Raw genomic sequence first — 20,037 nt, 5'->3', positions numbered from 1 at the left:
GGGGTGAACTTATCCTTTAATTACACACACACACACACACACACACACACACACACACACACACACACACACACGCACACTTCAGACTGTCGTGAGAGTCAACAGCTGGTGGAGGAAGTTGGATCTCCACTCTGGCATTTATTTCCCTCTCTGTAACTCCCCTCCACCTCTCTCTCTCTCTCCTCCTCTCCTCCTCTTCCTCCTCCTCCTCCTCTCCCTCCTCCTCCTCCTCCTCCTCCTCCTCCTCTCCCTCCTCCTCCTCCTCCTCCTCCCAGCCTCTTCCTCTCCTCTCCGCCGCTGGAAGCTTCAGTTGACCAGCGTCGCAACTGGGCGATGCGCCTCCAGGAGAAACTCTTATAACCTTCCAGCGGCGGATTTGACGTTCACGCATTAAAATTTTAGTGACTCCCTTCTTCTCACGTCTTTCTAACTCGGAGAGAAAAGCTACTCACAAAGAAAAGGTTTTCGTGTTTGATTTTTGTTTTGTTTTGTTGCGTATCTGAGAGCTGAGACCCCTCGCAGCAGGCGCTCCTTCCTCCTCCTGAACGATCCCCTGTGGGAGGATTTCGCTTTTTATCCCCCCCACCGCCTGAAATATCACATCCACACAGAGACAACTGATAACTTAATCGGAGATGTTACTGGAGACTGGAGATTTTTAGTCACTCGTGTCCTCAGTTTGTGTGTTGGAAGCATCTTGAGACAGACAGCAGGGAGCAGAGGAGGCTGAGCGACCGTCTACAGGCTGTTTGAAAGGTAAATCCTCTTTATTCTCACATCTGGTGTGACATCGTCATCAGAAGAAATGTGTGATACCTGTGCGATATATCCATATCGTATCATCGTCGTGATATGTTGTCTTTGATTTTTAGTGTCTTTAAAACATGATAAATTATTTAAGTTATCTTTAAAAGATAATTTTCTGAACTTTCCCCAGCTGCTCTGCTTGTTCTGAACCTTAAAGGGGCACTGCGTGGTGTCGGAGAAGAAATTTAAAGGATGTACCTGTAAGGAAAAAAGTTGTTTTTTGTGTCTCATTCCCAACAATTTAACTCAAAGACTGATGTTTTTGGACTAGTTGGATGAGTTGGAGAGCATCCTCGTTTAAGAAGTCTGGAATGAGGCTCAAAAATCTACTTTTCCTTTAAACTCAGACTTTAAATATTTGTCAGGAAGTAAAACTAACTCAGAAATATTAATTTTGTCCAGAACTGTTAAACAAGCTGTTCTTTGAGGAGAATAAGGCCCTCAGAACACTGTTTGAAGCTAGAAAGATGGCAGGGTCCGCCACAAATAAATTCAGTCATGAAAAGAAAGACAGTTTATTTAGTTATAAAGTCAGTGAAGATCGTCGTCTTCTTCATTAAAATCTTTACTAAAACTGCGTAGTGCACCTTTAACTTCCTCCAGTTAGTAATTATGTCCACATTACTGTCGTCCATAAAAAATATATAGTTATGTTTGATTTTGCCACCCAGCCGTCGCATCTCTGAGGTGTTTTTAGGGGCATTTAATAATATCGAGATCAGTGTTGCCACATTATTTTAATATTAACAATAACTGTGATGCCAACAAATTAAGTATTAACATCTATTTAATAACACAGATGTGAAAATATGGTTCTGAATGATCCAAAACATGTTGGGCATCTTGTGTTTACGAGTTCATCTGGTTGTCTTTTCACTCTTAATTGTGTCGTTTTATTAGCGCACATTACATTGTGTACAAGTGTTGAAGTCCACCAAGAGTTAATGAACATAAAACCTGTAGTTTTGAACATCTGCTCGTGCCAGTGACTGTTACGTGAGCTTGGCACAAGTCGACCGGAGAGATTTTTCCTTTTTTTTCCACTCTCAGTTATTTTGATTGGCCTCCAGTGACATTCTCCTCGGCCACAGCTCTTAACTGACCGGAGCGCCTCAGGGATCCGTCCTGGGCCCACAGTCATTCTTATAAACCTGGTAAAAGTACAAAAAGTGGACCACCAGTGGATGGTTTTACAATCACAGTAGTTGTACTTACTTATACTGGTCACACACTGGTTGTGCTGGCTGTGATTAAGCTGTTGAAAAAAAAAAGAAGTTGAAAAGATTTAAAAATCTGATCGGTATGTTTGGAAGAAGAAGGCTGAATTCCGTAAATCTCATTTAAATCATTAATTCATTTGTTAGTCTTAAGAAAAGTAATCAGCAATAATGTCAAGAACTTTTAGACATTTGGTGGTTCCAGCTTTTAAAGGCAGAGATTTGCTGCTTTTGTTTATTACGGCATTATGTCTAAAACAACCCATACGATCGGTCACACAGCAGAAAGTTATTTTCTTGCCTAAACTTTCAACGGACAGAGTGTTGACGACATTCTGACCACGAGGCAATTAAAGGTCCATTGCGTAGTATTTAGAGGCACCTAGTGTTGAGGTGGCAGATTGCGACCGACTGAATATCTTTCGTTTCACCCTCTCCAGGGTCCTCTGCAGAGTCACAAGGTAGTTTGTCCGTTCCAGGCTCCTGTAGACACACGGCAGCGTAATGTGACAGTCACAAAGCTCCTTCTGTAGTTATAGAAGGCTCAACAGTCCTGCTGAATCCTACAGACTGGACCTTTAAAAACAACCAACTGGCGAACCTATAAAAGAACTGTAAACCCAGTTTATACTCCCACGTACACTGTACCAGCTCCCGAGTGAAACAGGGTGGAGACAGGACCTTTTACTTCCCGTTTTTTTCCCCTATACGAGCAGTTTGGTTAATCAAATCCCACAAGTCCTCCACCCCAATGACACCACTGCACATCAGCAATCACGACTCCCCATCCTCCCTAAAGCATGAGTCCACCTCCTCACTGGAAAAAACAAAACAAAACAAAAAAAACCCTCCTAACTCAAGCTGAGCTGATGTTAAGCCTCCACTTAGACCTAAAAGCCGTGCAGGGTCCCCAGAGGCAGGGCAAGGTTTTTGGGAGTGACCCACTTGAGCCCCCTTTTTTCTTGAGCTGTCTGAGATGCATCAGGGTGGTCAGGGTGAGACGTTTGCTGAGGGGGTTTTCCGCGTGACGGCAGCGCTCTGCAGGTTGCAGGCCCGTTGCATCATGCTGTTCTCTAAAGGTTTGGACGGACGCTCATGGATGGATTTTTTTTTTTTTTTTTTTTTAAAAAGGCTCAGAGCCAAGCAAACTCTTTTCCTGTTGTTGTTGGGTGCGTCTGCCTTACAGCCCACTTCCACCCACACTGTCTGCTGCAGGGTGGGAGTGTCGCTCAAACATATGGCATATGTGAGTGTGTGTGTGTGTGTGTGTGTGTGTGTGTTCATGTATGAGTTTTAAAATAGGTGTATTTACAAACGAAGGAAGGAAACTAGAGAGAGGAGGGAAATAAGAGTTTATTAAATGGAATAAGAAGAAAGGGGGAGTAGTGAGATAGGAACCAAAAAAACAAACCAAAAAAAAGAAGCCAAAGAAACAAAGAAAGCAAAAATAAAAACAAAGTTGAGAGAGGAAGAAAGTGACGAAGGCAGCAAGTGAAGTTAATCCAAAAAAAAAAAAAAAAAAAGAAAAGAAAAAAGAAAAGAGGGGCCACATGGGTTCATAAAACCAACCAAATGTAATATCCCCAGTCTGAGTCTGGCCAGAGACTGTCACATTATACCCCAAAAAGTACATTAAGAAGACGAAAGGATGCAAGGAATGGCCGGAGGAATGGAGGCATGGAGGAAAATGTGGCATGAGAAGGAATAAAATAAGCAATCTAGAAAAAAGAGAAAGAAAAAAAAAAGTTGAGAAGGGGGAGACTGTAAAGTAAAAAGCAAAGGAAGCAAACAATAGGAAGAAAGAAGGAATGATGGAAAGTGAGGAAAGAAAGAAAGAATGCAAGAGGGAAAGAAAATTTGAAAAGGAAAGGTAGAAATAGGAGAGGGAAGCAAAAAGATGGAGCCACGAAAAGGAAAACAGTGAGTGTGGCAGGACAAAAGTAAAAAAAATTAAAGTGAAGGAAGAAAGAAATTGAGGCAAAAGGAGTGAAGGGAGGTGAAGAACTGAAGGGATAATTAAATAAGAACGAAGTGAAAGGAAAGTCGAGGCAAACAATGCCAAAGAAAGAAAGAAAGAAAGAAAGAAAGAGAGAAAGAAAGTACTGTCGAAATAACAGCAGACAGGAAGAAAAGAAAAAAGGGACGAAGGAAAGAAACAAAGTGAGGTCGCCAAAGAAAGAAACTGAAGAAAGGAGGGAGGGGAGAAAGAAGGTGGAGCGAGTGAAGAACGGCAAACAAAATAAGTGAAAGGAAAGAAAGACCAGAACCCAAACTGATGGTGTGCAGTTGAACATATGAGGATACCTGCAGCCTCCACCACCTCCTCCTCCACCTCCTGCTCCATCACTCTCCTCCTCCATCCCCCCTGTACTCCCCAGACCTGGGACCCCCCTGCTGACGCCCCCCTCAGTGTGGCTGCTGGCCCTCTCTTGTCTCCATACTCTGCCTGCTGTTTGCACATGATGGGTTCATCGGGTTCAGCTCAGCTATAAAAGCACTTTTCTCCCCTGCGGCAGAGGCAGGAGTTAGCAGGCCTCATATGGGAGGAGGGTCAGAGGAGCAGGCCTCCTCCTCCCCTCCTGGTTCTCCTCTTTTTACTCTTTTCATATTTATTTCTCTCCTCCTCTCCTCCTCCTCCTCGTCCTCCTCTCCCTTTGGCTCGCTGGCTCGTTGGCTGGTTGCGGTATCGTTTTCGGGCCCGGCCCTGGACCAGACATTCATTTTTCTCCTCTTAGTTTCTAACCGCTAACTAACCACTGGCTCCCTGCGTCTCCCCCCCTCCTCCGCCTCCTCCTCCTCCTCCTCCTCGTCCTCCCGCGTAGGAATGTCTTATTCACCTCCTCTCTCTCTCTCTCTCTCTCTCTGTCTTCCTCCTCTGATTCCTACATGCTAAAAGCTTACGTGCATCTGTGCCAACATCTGCAAATAAACAGACGAGCGTGCACGCATGCTCGAAGCTTCGCCAACGTGCACACACACACACACACACACACACACACACACACACACACACACACACACACACACACACACATTCGGACTCACAAAAGGCCCCCCCATCAGTATGTGGCGACCACCTGTGAGGGTACACACACATCCATAAACCTCCCTTTCTTCTCCCTCTCTTTTCCATTATCCTCCTGAGAGCCCAGCGTCGGGGCCTTCACTTCCAAACCAAACATAGACCAAATTCCGCAAACCCCACCCCGACACCACCAACCCCCTCCTCCTCCTCCTCCTCCATCACTCTCTTCCCCCCTCTTTTTATTCTCCTCTCCCCTGCCTCCCTCCCTCCCACTCGCTGCCTCTCGCTTCGCTTTCTTTTTGGTCTGTGTTTGAGGACGAAATTCTGGCCTCCATGCACCAAAAAGAAAAAAAAGAAAAAAAAAAAAGGCCTGACAAAGAGAGAGGGAGTGAGCCGTGAGCCGAGAAGGAGAGGAAAAAATGGATAAAGAAAAAAAGATGTCTTGGCAGCTTGGAGGGAGTTATGATTGTAAAGAGGGATCAAGTGCCATGGCAGATGGGCGTCGAGTCAGAAGTCGACTTTCTCTGCGTCCCAGCGGCTCAAAGATGGGGACTACAATGGACGGACTGTTAGCTTCTTCTTCTTCTTCTTTCATAACTCCCTTTTCTTACGGCTTCTTTGATGATGTCGACCCGTCACTTTGGTGTCGGCCTCTGCAAGTTTTTGGTTCCATCAGAGCTGCAACAACGAACACTTTGGTCGTTTTGTGATCTGATGATTTTATCTCCAAACAATCAGCTATCGTAAAATGTATGAAAATACTGTTACTGCATCATATACCAGGTCCAGGTTACAAATATGCATTTTTGGCTTTGTTAAAATATTGACACTGGCTTTAACCACTTGATCAGTTAGTTGCAACCCAACCACCAGACGAGAAGGTCATTATTGGATTATTCTCATAATATCCGATTGGTTCTGGGAAGGTAGTTTTTATGGGATATAAACTATGGTTCAGGCAACAACAGTAAAATGACAAACACAAATTTCAGGTCAGTAATGGAGGGTTGGGCCGATGCATACATTTTCAAATTTGGTTTGATATGAAGCCAAACAATAGGCCGGATCGGTAATACTGAATTTTACCACTAGGTGTCACATGTGACCCAGGAACTAGAGGGAAGCAGCACCACAGTCCATCAGGACAACTGTGCCACAGTGTGTCGACTTTTCTTCTTCTAAAGTTTCACATCAAAATAATAAATAGAGACTTTGACTTAGCACAACTTGAGAAAAGATGGCTACATGTAGGTCCATGAGTTTTCTTCCACATTCCTGCTAATGTTTCACAGAGCTTTTAATTTGAAATGGACACAGGAAGTGGATCAAATCTAGGCTTCCTACTGAAGTATCGTAGCGTGTAACACAGACAGCATAACGTACACCAACTCCTGACTGAAAGCGCTCTCTTCAAGACGAAACACAGCAGAGTTAGCACCTTGTGGCGCTGAGCTAATTAGCCATCCTGTGGCTCCTGCTAGCTAGCTTCATGCTAATAGCTATTTCGAACTCCACCTGACAAATGGAGGTTTAATTGGTTTGCATACTCGAATACTGGACCGGAAACGTATTCAATGATGGTACGCGAACACCTGTCTCCTGCTCAAATTTCAGAGGACATGTAGAAGATACAGATTGTTTACCTTTCTGCTTGCTACGTAAAGTACAAATATGTTGTATTGGTTCAGCCAGACTGTGCTAGTCTGTGAGCTACCTTGGCTGCCGAGCTAACCTAAGAACATGCTAGACCCAATATTTATGGTCTTCCACTTTTTAACCAGCAGTCGGGAAGTTAGCCAGTGAGATAACTTGGCTGCCAACAGAAAATAAGTGAACACAGGTCATGTAATTGCATCATTTTCACTTTTGTAGCAGTGGTGTGTAACATTCCTAAATTGAACTTAACCTGGCAGTTTCACATCAGCGTGCCAGTTAAAGGTTTTCTGTTTTTAATACAGGACTGGCCTCGGGGAAAACATCTGCATGTCAACACAAGGATTCATGTATTAAATGCTGCGTTCAAGACAACTTTAAACCTTTAACAGTTTACTTTTTTTCTCTACTGATTCAGTTCATATCCATCTGTGACTGTTTCTCCGTCCATCTATAGTATTGTTGTTCTCCTCTAATCCCCTCTACTGTTTTTCAATTAGGTTCAGCTACTTCAGGGTGAAATTTCTAAGTTATGTTCTCCGATGTCAGGAAGCCAACTTCACGAGCGATTGTTTTTAAGGACTTATAAAGGAAACTGTGGCGTTCACGTACTCGCGTAGCAGCACACACCCCCTGCAGAAAAACACTTTCTGGCGGGATGGAAAAGTATTAAGGTTTTTTGACGCTGAAGCTCCCTGTTGACGTGAGTCCAACTGGATTTCTTTCAGCTGGCATGTGACTGTTGTACGTGGAGAGCGCCGACTACCAGTTGTACAGGACTCGTAATGTCTGTTAGCATTAAAACGTTATTAATTCTTCCTGCTTAACTCTCTGCTGACTTTTTTCCAGCTCATTACTCCCTTATTTGATGGAGCCTTTTTCCTCTCTGCCCCTTCTTTGTTTCTCCACGGAGAACGAGAGGAACGGCCTACAGTACAGCTGGGATTGGTTATTATTTACTGGCTTGGCACACACACACACACACACACACACACACACACACACACACACACACACACACACACACACGCACACACTCACGCAGTGGAAACAAATTGGGTGAATCTGCTCTGCACGTAGGAATGTGAGGCGCATGTGTTTGTGTGTTTTAGGTCTGGATGACAGAGCTGAGGGAATGAGAGAGGGATGGTGAGGAGAAAGAATTTAAAGAGAGAGAAACAACGAGAGAGAGAGAGAGAGAGAGAGAGAGAGAGAGAGAGAGAGAGAGAGCAGGAGAACGAGTGAGAGGGAGAGAAACGGAGATTGATTTGTGGGATGCAGACGGTTCTCAAAGGTTTAAAACTCTGGTTTTCTCTCTCTGTCTTTCTGTCTCTCCTTCCCTAACGTCCCCCTTTCTTTTCGTCCTCCCGTGTCTTCATACTTTCAACACAACCCAGGATCCCTTTCATCCTCTTCTCCATCTTTAGTCTTTCCCCTTCCCCTCGCTCCTCGGCGGACGGCGGGCGGTGGATGATAGGATCCGGGACGAGGAGGGAAGAGGAGGAGGAGGAGGAGGAGGAGGGATCTGCTGGTCCGCTGATGCGAAGAATTACAGGGAGGGAAAGCAGAGAGGAGAAGTGGGGAGAGTTCTGTGTTGACCTTGTCCCGCTGCCAAAACAGTCGGATGCTGGTATTGGTGGTGGTGCAAGGGATTATGGGTAAGGGGTTATGAGTGAGGAGAAGGGATAGAGTGAGAAATAAACGAGGGGGGCTGGAAGAAATACCGCAACACCGATTCCCAAAAAGACAAAGTTAGGACGCTGTGTGAAATACAAACAGAATGCAGATTATTTGATTTGATCAAGTGTTCGCGAGCACATGTAGAAACATCCTTCATACAATCATGTGTTTCACAAAATGGTAAACCGCAACTTGTGCTTACCTCTGACTTTCAAGGACGATCCTTTCAAACCCAATCACCTGGTACCGATGAACCTGGTGTTTTTGGAGCTTTTTTAAGCAGATATACTTACAAAAAAACAACAAAGTTCAGGAGGTAAAACATTAAATGTGTATTTCTGCTCTCTTCGATTGAGTATACAGAGAGGTGAAGTCCTGGCCCTTCCTGGGCGGACCTTATCTTTGACCAAGTGTTCCTGAAGTGTTTCCCTTTGGGCGGCTGAGGCTCAGGTGTAGAGCCATCGTCTTGTTATCGGAAGGTCGCTGGTTTTATTCTCCTGGTCTGCATGTCGATGTGTCTCTGGGCAAGATACTGAACCCAAAACTGCTCCTGATGTGCTGGTCGGGACACAATCAGTCGCAAGTCCCTTTGGACAAACACGTCTGCTAAACACCCTAAATGTAAATGTAATGTAAAAATCTCATAGGAAACTGTACCACAGTCAACAAATACATTTTTGATAACCTTTGAATTTTGGCAGTTTGTTGGAAAGAAAGTAAAATGACAGTTTAGTTTTTAGTAAAACCTCTCAGTGAACTATGTCGTCTTGCTTGATACCGGTCACCAACAGTGACGTGGCCGCCACCTCGGCACCGACAAACTATTCAAAAAGTCGGAAATCTCACATATTAACATGTTGACAGCTGCTGTTAAGCGAAAGGAGAGCAAGTCAGTTTTGTAAGCTAGCTAATATACAGGACCGACGCTAAAGGTGTCAGTGAGTATTCACAGACAAAACGTCACTAACGCAACTGTTGGGTTTGTAGTCTTTCTAAATACGTACTTCCACATTGTTATTCAGATGATTACGCGCATTAATTCAATCCACTGTTGATATAAACATATTGTTTAGAACAGGGGAGTCAAACTGATCCAGTAAAGGGCCATGTGGCTGCAGGTTTTCATTCCAACCAAGCAAGAACACACCTGATCCAAATCAGGTGTGTTCTTGCTTGGTTGGAATGAAAACCTGCAGCCACATGGCCCTTTACTGGATCAGTTTGACACCACTGGTTTAGAATATATATGTTAAAGCTAAACTCTTGCCAAAATGCAACCTAGGATTTTTTTGGGAATGTACCTGAGTCAAACCTGAGAGCATAATTACGATGAAAGAGGCACTTTTAAGATTTACCGTATTTCGTGTCTGGGTCAAACTCATTTTCAACGGGAGAGCTATGGGTACTTCAGCAACAGCTATTTTTAAAACAGTAAGAAGTCTCGACACAACATGAAACTTTGCTGGTAGTATCACCAGGGTCTCTACACATGAACACCAGCATTGAGAACATTGTTTGTGTACACAGAGTTCACTAAAAAGAAAGTTTTTGAACAACTCACGTTAGCAGTAGCTTGTTCCACTCGCCGCCGTCCTGCCAGCCAGAAGTATCGATTTTAGTATTGTATTGTTTTTTAATGTTGTTTTTCACTAACGACAAAACAACAAATTATTGTATTCGCACTCTGAGATCTCCACTTCTCCACTGCCATGACGGCGGCGAGCGGAACAAGCTACTGCTAACGTGAGTTGTTCAATTTTGATGCTCTCGTAAAAGTGCCCATATCACTCCCATTGAAAATGAGTTTGAGCTGAAAACGAAAATACGGTCACTCTTACAAGTGCCTCTTTCCTCGTAATTATGCTTTTATACGAAGGCTTAGGTTTCGCTTCAATAAGGACGATCTGCTCTCATTAACCAAATGACTTCAATTAGTCAAAGTCATAGTCCTCGACCCTTCAGGGAGGGAGCAGCGACCGCTTCGGCAGAGTTACTCCCTGACAGTTCACATGAGCTTCCTCCAAACTGGTATCAGCTTGGAGTTTGTATATCATGACTATACATGGATAAGTTCATCTTTGAGCTACTGGGGGATAAAACGGGATGATGTGGATTTATCCTTTATTACAGCCCTCTCCACCTCCCCCCCAGCTGATCCCCTCATCACATGACTCCAAATACTTCTTCTCTGCTGTCTCCTTACTTTCTCAGAATGACCTTACTGGTGTTTTTCAGGTATATATATATATATATACATTCGTTAATTACAGGTAATACGAAAACGTAAAGATTCTGATTCATCTGTTTAGTTTGAACAGGTTGCAGCTACAGATTTATGAAATGATGTGACTCACCTTCACGGTCAGTGTGGATATGTTTTGGTGCAAACAGCCTCATTATCTTCTGTTTCCTGCAGGATACATGAACTATGAAGTGATAGTTAAACAGGAGACGTTTCTGTGAGAGATCTGCTTCACTTAGTTTCATTACACAAAATTCAGCTCCGCTCTTAGGATGCACTGAAATAACTAAACTCTCTTTGCCTACCTATCTGTCGCTGTAACAGAGGACAGATTCATTTATGAAGTCATTTGGAATTTGTGGCAACTTGAAATATTGTTAAATATCTTCTGGTCTTCTGGTCAGATGTAATTTTACCTTCACACAGCACGCAAACCTTGTTATATTTCATCTTTTCATATGAATCTGAAGTTTTATGTCCTTAATATTGTCTCAGGTTTTCCCTGCGGTATCCAACGTGGTAACAAATACTGATATTTTTCAAGGCATTGTTTCAAAATTAGAAATTCCAGTATAAGGGCGACACTAGTGGCAAGAGAGACGACTGAGGGGAGGCGTTGTCCATTATTGTTCAGCGGCTCCATCAAAAAAACCTGAAGGGAGGAAGGAAGTCGTGCCTCCGTCTGGTCCATTTTTTCAAATTAAAATAACCTGCGCAGACTCCAGTTTGTTCATCACGTTCTTGAGAAACAGTTTATTTAGAGACTAGTCTGACGAAGGCAAAACAAAACCGTTATGCTTTCTGAACTTAATTCATCAAAGACGGAAAGAATAGAAAATAGGAAGTCACCTGCCACCAAATAACAACCACAGAGCTTGTTTTAGTCTGCTTGACACTTTAAAGCACCGCTAGTGGAAGATATTTCAAACGGTGTCATGTGTGCAGCCACACAAGTTGACTTCCCACTACCTCGCTGTCATCAGTTCTTTGGTTCAAGCAGAGAAAGAAACTCTGGCCTCCTCTTCTGTCGTTCTGAGAGGATATTCAGTCCCTGAAGCGGCTGCTGCAGACGAGCTCTGCAGTCTTGATGTAACGAGCAGCCAGTTGTCAAATCTGCTGCGAAAAGTTTTTCAAGTGATTCAAAGAGAAGTTCAGAGATGTACAGACAGTCTGGAAAGAACATCTTTTTAAAGTGAGGGACTTAATAATCCCTCCCCCGCCTTGAGAGAATGACTCCCCCCCTCCTCCTCCCCTGACAGCCGCCACCACCACTCCCCTCCTAAATGGTGAAGACGCCAGTGTCAGCGCGAGAGAGACGCTGCAGGCTCCACTGGTGGCGATTGCAGACTCGCTCTGCAGAGTTGCATCACTTAACGCTGCCGAGACACAAGCGAGAGGGAGGGAGGGTAATACCGAGAGGAATAATGGGAAAAAGTGCGAGGAGGAGAAAAAGGGTGGGAGCCCACGTCTGACTCCCACAGTCCCTCTCCTCCCTCCTTTCTTCTCCCTCCGTTTTCATATTTGTCTGTGTCACTGCCTGCTCACTCTCCGTCACCCCCGCGCGTTTCCATTTTTTGGGGGGGAAATTCGCTCCCCTGAGCGCTGGCACCGAGAGCGTGGCCGTGAATCAGAGCTGACATAATATACAACAGTGGTTCAACACATTCACAAGCTGTGAACAGTGACAGTAAATTTCCTTTCGCTTCTGCAGCGTCAGAAACCACCGAACTGCAGCGATGGTGGTGGTGTTTTTTTTTTCTTTTTGTGTGTGTCTTCAGTTTTGAAACGCGATACAGGTCATTACTGTTTTTTTGGATGCTCCGTGGAGGCCCGAGCCTCTTGTAAACACTCTGAAACATATTGTTAAAACTTAGATGTCAGTGAGAAAAGAAGAGCTCTTGTTTGTCTGCCTTCTCTCGGAAAAAACCTTTTGCCTCCAAGAAACTCCGGTATGTTTTGCTTGCCGTCTCCATCTCACCACAGCTTGTGTTAGAAGAGAACCCCCCCCCCCCCCGATGCTCTCTACATGCTTCTCAACCCTCTCTTATGTCCTCAGAATCCCTTTTTTTCCCCCTCCCCAACGCAAAAAAACCACCCTGTCCTTTTGTTTTTTGCCCAGTTAAACGTTCTCGCTGTTCAAACAGGTGTCCAGTTTCAGCCACTTCACATGAATGCACCTCGGCCCTTTAGAGTCGGGTCTGTCTCCTCCCGTCTCCCGTGTGCCTCCGGGTCAGGAAAACAAAGCCTCCTGTCATCCTTGCTGTTGCGGGGGCATTGCGTAATACCTTATATGGACGTGGGATGAAGGGATCAAAGGATGTAACCCCTAAAGAAACAAGCGCTGACATCGCCCCTTCATGACAGACCGTCTTCAGCCTCTACCTCCCACTGAAATCCATCAGTCTTCACCGAAAAAACTTCAAATACCATGTATTTTTCTTCAACCCTGCTAAAGATTCGAGAGACTTCAGAGTCAGTCAGAGAGACACAAAACAGAACGAGGAGCAAATTATTCAAGATTTTGTGTCGGAACATATACACGATATGTATATCTGCACGTCTTTTCATAAAGAGTGATGCGGTGCGTCTCTGCTGCGACAGAATGGCTAGAAACTGGAGAAAAATGGGGAAAAAAAGGGAAGTTAAAAAAAAAAATGGGAGAGAAGAAGAAGAGGAAAAAAAAGGAGTGGGAGGTGCAGAGAGGGCAGAGGAGAGGGGAGGAGAACAGGAGAGGTATGCTCTGCTGGAGGACTGGGAGAGGAAAACCACAGGAAGGACCGAGGGAGGGAGAGAGAGAGAGAGAGGAGTAGAAAAATGGGGAGGGAGAGGCCGGATCAGGGCGCCGTGGAGGCAAAGGTTTCCTGTGAGAGGGGGGAACGACTCTGGTGTGTGTGTGTGTGTGTGTGTGTGTGTGTGTGTGTGTGTGTTACACCCGGGGGGGCATCCACTGTGTGTGTGTGTGTCTGTACAGTTTCACACATGATCGTGTGAGTTTAGCTTTTCAGCATGTCTCTCTTCAAATCCATCGTTCATAAGTGCGATGTGCTGTGTTTGTATGTTTACTCTGTGTGCACGTAACAGCGTATGTGTGCGAACGCCTACGTGTGAGAACAACAGAACAACACTCTGCACTGAACTCTGCAAGTGTTTGGTTCCTCCTCAGTTCGGCTGTACGAGGTCTTTATCCCTCTTGAGTGTGTTACCTGCGGTGGACGTCCGTCAGCTCTCCGGCTGTGTGGACGAGCAGCACGTAGCACCGACAGGAAGCAGAGCGTTGCACTGCTGTAAACCCAACCAGCAGCAAGACGGATGTTTAGCCTTTTAAAATAAGTCCCACCTTAAAATATATATATATATATATATATATATATATATCTGTTAAGGCTATGTTTTGATCATGTTTGGCACTTTACACAGGAAGACAGACATTGTACCGCTGAGGGAATGTACTGCCAAAGAAAAAGGCTTGTGAGCGAACACTTAAATGAACACATATTTCTGAGGAGGTTAAAATAAGTCTCACTGCTGGTTTCCGTCGACAGCAGTCCAGTGCTCTTCTTCCTGTCGGTGCTACTCGCTGCTTCTCCGCACAGCGGGAGAGCTGCAGGTAACACACTGACTGGGGTTAAATACTTCATACAACATCAAAAGACCCGAACTATCCCTTTAAATATGAATTACTGTTTGTATGGATGGATTATTAGCGAGTTTTTCCACTAATAAGCGGTCCTGTAATGACATTTTTGGTCGATCCTCAGTACTTCACAGGACTGCGTGAAGGTTAAAGGAGCAGTTCACCCCAAAATTCAAATTCAGTCATCATCTTTCTCACCCGCATGCTGATGGAAAGTAGGGAGTGGAAGTTTTGTAGAAATTTCTGGAGCTTCACAGCAAGAAACAGTTCTGCAGCAGTCTCCTAAACAGCTGGAGCAGATGGGGACTTGATCTAAAATGCAACTGCTGACAGAAGCAGAGTAGTAACACAAGTTCAGCTTCACTTTAAAGCACTTGTGTAGCCCGGGGTTACCAATCTGTGTGTGAAAATATTAACGTTTCCTAATATGTGGAAAATAGCAATGTTAAAGAAAGTGAGAAAAGCTTCCTGGATCCATGCCTTTATTTGGATCCACACCAACAGTTAACGGGGTCTGTTCTGGGCCGAGAACAAATCTCCATCCAAGTTTCCCGCTAATCCTTTCAGCGATTTTTTTTTATGTAATTCTGCTGACAAACCAGCCAACCAACCAACGAACTGACCGAGCATCAAATCGACACAAAAACACAACATCCTCTGAGAAGGTCAAGTCTACACAACAGATTTTGAAAAGACGTGAACCCACCTCAGACAGGCTGCAACACGTTTAGCTTAGCATCTTTAGCTTTTAACATTTTAAAGAACAAGTCCCCATCTACTTCAGTCGTTTAGGAGAATGCCGCGATGTTGTTTGGCTGTTAAAACCCAGAAATGTTTGGTTGAGTTCAAAATTTTCAAAACACGAGGGTGAGTAAGATAATGACTAGCTTCATCAGTGGTGGGCGAACTGTTCCTTTAAGACTCAGTGTTGGGACTGTCGGGGTGCGATGGTTGAGATCAGGGTTAGGGGTTGGGAGAACGGTTTATGTCAACAAGGGCGCTCGCAAAGCACAGAGAAGACGGATGTGTGTGTGTGTAAGGGCGACTCCTTACATGTGTTTAGAATATACATTATAGTACGTGTGCGTGCAAGTGTGGACAAGTACATATGTTTGTGTGCACGTGTGCGACTAGTCAAAGTATGTGTTTTTTTTTTTCTTTTTTTGCGAGGCGGTAGGGGATCCATAAGAGGGTCCGGGCATGTTGCCCAAACGCAGGTCATTGAGGGAAAAGAGGAGGAGGAGGAGGAGCAGCTGGAGGCGGGTGGAGGTGGAGGTGGAGGTGGAGGGTGGAGGGTGGAGGGGCTCACGTGTGGTTGTGAGTTTTGCGCATGCCTGCTGGTGTGACTTCAGTCTGCATGCGTGCCTGGATACATATGGTCATGTATGTGCGTGCCGTCACAATGCCTCCAAATAACAGTGTGTGTGTGTGTGTGTGTGTGTGTGTGTGTGTGTGTGTGCACGCTGAGGAATGTGAAACCAGTGTGGTGAGGTAGCTGGCAGGCCGGCAGAAGGACCTAAACACTGACTTCATTGTGGTTTAGCCTCCGCCTTATATTATGCCGTGGGGGGGGGGTCGATCCTGCCGGTGATTGTGGAGGAATCTGTGGTGACAGCAAGTTTAGGAGTTAAAGAGGTGTACGTGTAGCTGGAGGGTTGCCAGTTTGAGTCCCAGACTGTGTTTGGAAATCCAGCCAGTGAAAGTAAATTAAGAATGCTCTCGCTGCCAGCTGTCATTAAAGAGCCATACGGCCGGAGGAGACCCGGTGGAGGTTCTGCAGTTGTGTCACATCGCAGCCCGGCGTCTGGCGCCGTTTAGGAGGTCCACAGGAGGTAAAAACTCCAGCAAGTGGCTGGAAAAAACAGGTATCTGAAAACATTTCTTTAGCCGTGATTGTAAAGCACCTAAGTTAAAAGAGCAGTTGGGCAATTTGGGAAATACGTTTATTTGTTTTCTCGGTGTCAGTGTGGAGAACAGAGCTAGAGTCAGGAGGTGATTAGCTTAGCTTAGCATAAAGACTGGAAACAGAAGGAAATAGCTTGTCCAAAGTAAACGCCACTAAAGCTTACAAATCAACACGATATACCTGGTTAAACACGTTGTTGTGTTGACTAACGTGGAGATACAACAATCTCTCAGTGAACAACAGCCGGGAGCAGTGACGTCCTGAAGACTTCGCTGCTTCTCCTCCACATTAAAGTTTTGACAGTTCTGGATTTAAGGAAATCAGCAGATATAAGTCCTCAAACTTCACCTGCAGTAAACAACAAGAAGAAGGCTGATCCGTCAACACTTTACATAACGACCCAAATAACTAAATCCACAAATTAAAGACGAGGGATCACCCGTCTTCGTCTACAGGTTGTGAAAAAGATATGAAGTTATCGTTAACACTAGTTTTTACTCGGTGCAACATCTCCTGGACTTCATGTATTTGGATTCCTCAGCTGTAATAATTCAGGTCTCACAGGGAGTTAACCTCTCACAAACACAAGTAATATCGCTCTGCACGATCATTTGCCGTAAATCCTGTTGTCTGGGAGTAAGTGCTTGGCCAACAAAAGTAATAATAATGCTTTATATTATCTATATTCTGTCACTTTCGAGCCCAGTTTGTGACGTAAAGGCTTATCATTTAAACACTTTTCCACATATATGGATTCAGTGGGGTCCGAATAATTAAACAAGGACGAAGATAATTAAAACCACGATCAGGTTTGTCTCCTTCCAATCCTGTTTTCTATAGAACATCAACATCTCTGTACTTTCAGTGTCATGTATCTCATCGGTCAAACCACCTGATAAGATTATGATATAACAAGAATTATATACAATAAGATAAAATGGTTAATAAACGGTAATAACAGTCATGTGTCAGTGTGTCAGTCAGGCCTCACTCTCGACTCACATTTACCGAAAGATGGTGAGTGATGTCACCTGGAGCTGATTTTGGACTTGAAGTTATTCTAAGTAGACCCGCTGAGGTCGAGCCCGGCCGGCAGCTCTCAGGTGTGAATGTTGTGTAACCGTCTAAAATACAGAGCGCAGCCTGTGTCAGCTTTTCACAGCAGCTGTCGAGCATTTGTTCGCACGTTCAGTCCACTTCACTGCAGATTTTCTTTTTTTTTTCCTCCCTCTGGTTTCCTCCTGTGAGTGTTTTTTTCTTTTCTTCTCCTTTTGAAGGCAGATATCTGGGTCTTGAGTCATTCGCACTAACAAGAACTCCTGAGTTGAGTCACGGACCAGGGCAGCTTTTTGTCTCATGCCTCATCCAGAGTATCATTCCACTACGGGTGGAAAACTACTGCAAAATCTGGTTAAGCCCCTCGGTGAAGGCCGACCACAGAAATGTGGAGGATCGCAGTAACAAACCCACATCATAATGCATCTCAGAGGGTTTTTTTTTTCTCCCTCAAGAACTGAGCAACAGCTAAAACTCACAACACAGGACCGAACTGTGCTGTTCTCAGATTGACTCAGAACAACCGGACGAGGACAGGACAGCAGATACATCCAGGCCTTTAATGTGGAAGCTTGATTTAACAGACTGATTAAGTTGGGACTGAGAAGGTGGATCCTCCTCGTCATTATTGATTCATCATTTGATCATCGGACGCATACGATACGGACAGTACACAATCAAATACACACGAGCAGGACAATAAAACTTCGTGCCTGTCTCGGACTGAAACAGAGTTTTTGCACAGATCGAGTGTGCGGATGCTTTTTTCTGTCCCAGCACATCGGCTGAGTTTGATAACCGGGTGGGCTTTGTTTCTTCCTCCCTTTCCTCAGGAACATTTTCAGTTCCCACCAAGCTGTGTTGACGTTGAAGCAAAGCTACCAAGTTGGGTTTTTTTAAGCTCGTCATCGGTTTAGCATCAGCTCTTTACACATATCCATTACATTTATGCTCATGATTATGCTATTTTCATATCACAATAAAGTAAATGTCCATTCCATAGATATGTATCACTTGACAGTTCGCAACACGATGTTAACTCATAACTGATTGTGTCTCGATGGTGCTCAACTTGACTGCTATGATTCGCTCTCACTGCTGCAGCAGGTGTTTTCTGATGAAGCACTGATGAACCAAACGCGTCACTAGCGCTAATTGTCAGCATTTAGCAGCTATAGGACCAGATATTTCTCTCGTGAGCTGGTGAGAACTCACACCAAACCCTAAATGAATTGCTCCTGTCAGTCTGTGTCTGGTTGGACGTTGAAACAGCGGTTTGCTGACAAATTCATCATATCAGCTTTACGAGGCGACGACATGTAAGTGGTGTGTTTGCAGCTCGTCGCAGGGCCAAGTGGCCCCAAAAACAATCAGAAAGATGATTCGAGCTGTTTTAAGCACGGATCCAAGAACACGATGCGGTGACAGAACTGTTCAAAATGGAGAATAATAGTTTGTATTGACAGTTGTTTGTGTGGTTTCTCTCCTCAGGTGGGCAGAAACATCCTGCAGCCATGCTGTCAGTGGACGAGCCGCTGGACCTGAAGCTTCCCTCCGGACGGACGGACGGTCCCATGCGATTAGGAAAGAGGGCGTGTCCTTCGTCTATTTGCGCCCCTCTCGGCGCCACGCGACCACGCCTGCTGTGCACGACCTTTCCTTCACCACCTTCCTCCCCAGGTAACCAGGAGCGCCGCAGCACGTTGCACAGCACCCTCCTCTCTCCTCTAACACACTCATGACGTGCCTCCACTGCTGCCGTGTCGCTGTGATTAAGACTAGCACCGTGATAATGCAATAGTGTAATAAGTGGATTTTATGTTCTCACTTTCCCCAGTAACTCAATATTGTAAATCCAATGAACGGTAGCTCTCCCCTGCCCTCCAATAGTCGGGCATTGTCTCCAGATTTGTCAGCGCCGCTCGTCACGAGAAGAGCGTGACGCTGACATTAAGCTGTCCAGAAGAAGACCACAACACGGCCTCTGTGGCGCTCTGAATGGACTCTATAACCTCGAACTTTACAGCCCAGGGGCTCAGTTATGTGCAGAATATCTAATGTGTGTTAAGTAAAGCCCGTCTGCCACCTGTGATCCTCATTTGTCCAGTGAAGCTAAATGTGCTAATGATCCTAAATGGAAGCACAAGGGGCACCGTGGGTAGGAAAGAGTCGCAGCTGAACGATGGGCTTTAGCAAAATTATCAGTGTGTTTATAATCTTGAATCTTGAATGGCTGCTGTGTGTCGTATCTGAAGAGGTTCCTCCAGGATTTTCAGCCTCTGGATCATTTTATCTTTCGAGAAAATCCACAGACGTTGTTGGCAAGTATTCAAACACCTTCCAGCCAGAGACCCAGGGTTTTTTTTTTCTTTTATTAGGCTGGATAAGAATAGAACATTTTTATAGAGTGTCTCAAATCGATTTGAAAAAAGAAAAAAAAAGAAGAAACATTTTTACACCCTCGACGAGAAACACAGTTCACACTTTTAGCTCAGCAGCTGCAGTGAAGATTTAAGCATTGAATAGGGGTGTAAATAAAAACTTCACATGCCTAAGAAAAGCTCTTAAAGGCCTGATATTTATAGAATATGGTCATGAAGAAGAAGAAGAAGAAGAAGAAGGAGGAGAAAAAGAAGTAGTAGTGCCCCTGGTTCAACTTAAGCAGGGGGAGGTGGTTCTAACAGCAAAGCCACAGTGTTACACCAGAGAGCAGTATAAATAGTGGTCTAAAAAGTGAATTGTGAGGTTTTTCTAATTGCCTTGACTGGTTTCATAAAGTCTGATTGTGCAGTATATAAGCTTATGAGAAACTGAGCC

General features: G+C 44.7%; 1 protein-coding gene across 1 annotated transcript in view; it reads left to right on the top strand.

Annotated features, from left to right (window-relative positions):
• The first annotated feature begins 283 nt into the window (after positions 1-283).
• The window catches only part of LOC119028490 (zinc finger protein GLIS2-like), a 29,611-nt gene continuing 9,857 nt past the window's right edge, over positions 284-20,037 (top strand). Inside the window, exons 1-2 of the mRNA XM_037114582.1 lie at positions 284-756; positions 18,712-18,900. Coding sequence (XP_036970477.1) covers positions 18,735-18,900 — 166 coding nt within the window. The 5' untranslated portion in view covers positions 284-756; positions 18,712-18,734. The remainder of the gene's footprint in view (positions 757-18,711; positions 18,901-20,037) is intronic.

This window comes from Acanthopagrus latus, chromosome 1 (genome assembly GCF_904848185.1).
Source record: "Acanthopagrus latus isolate v.2019 chromosome 1, fAcaLat1.1, whole genome shotgun sequence".
Lineage (NCBI taxonomy): Eukaryota > Metazoa > Chordata > Actinopteri > Spariformes > Sparidae > Acanthopagrus > Acanthopagrus latus.
Note: the sequence above shows the minus strand (reverse complement) of the source record. Positions and strands in the feature narration are given on the sequence as shown.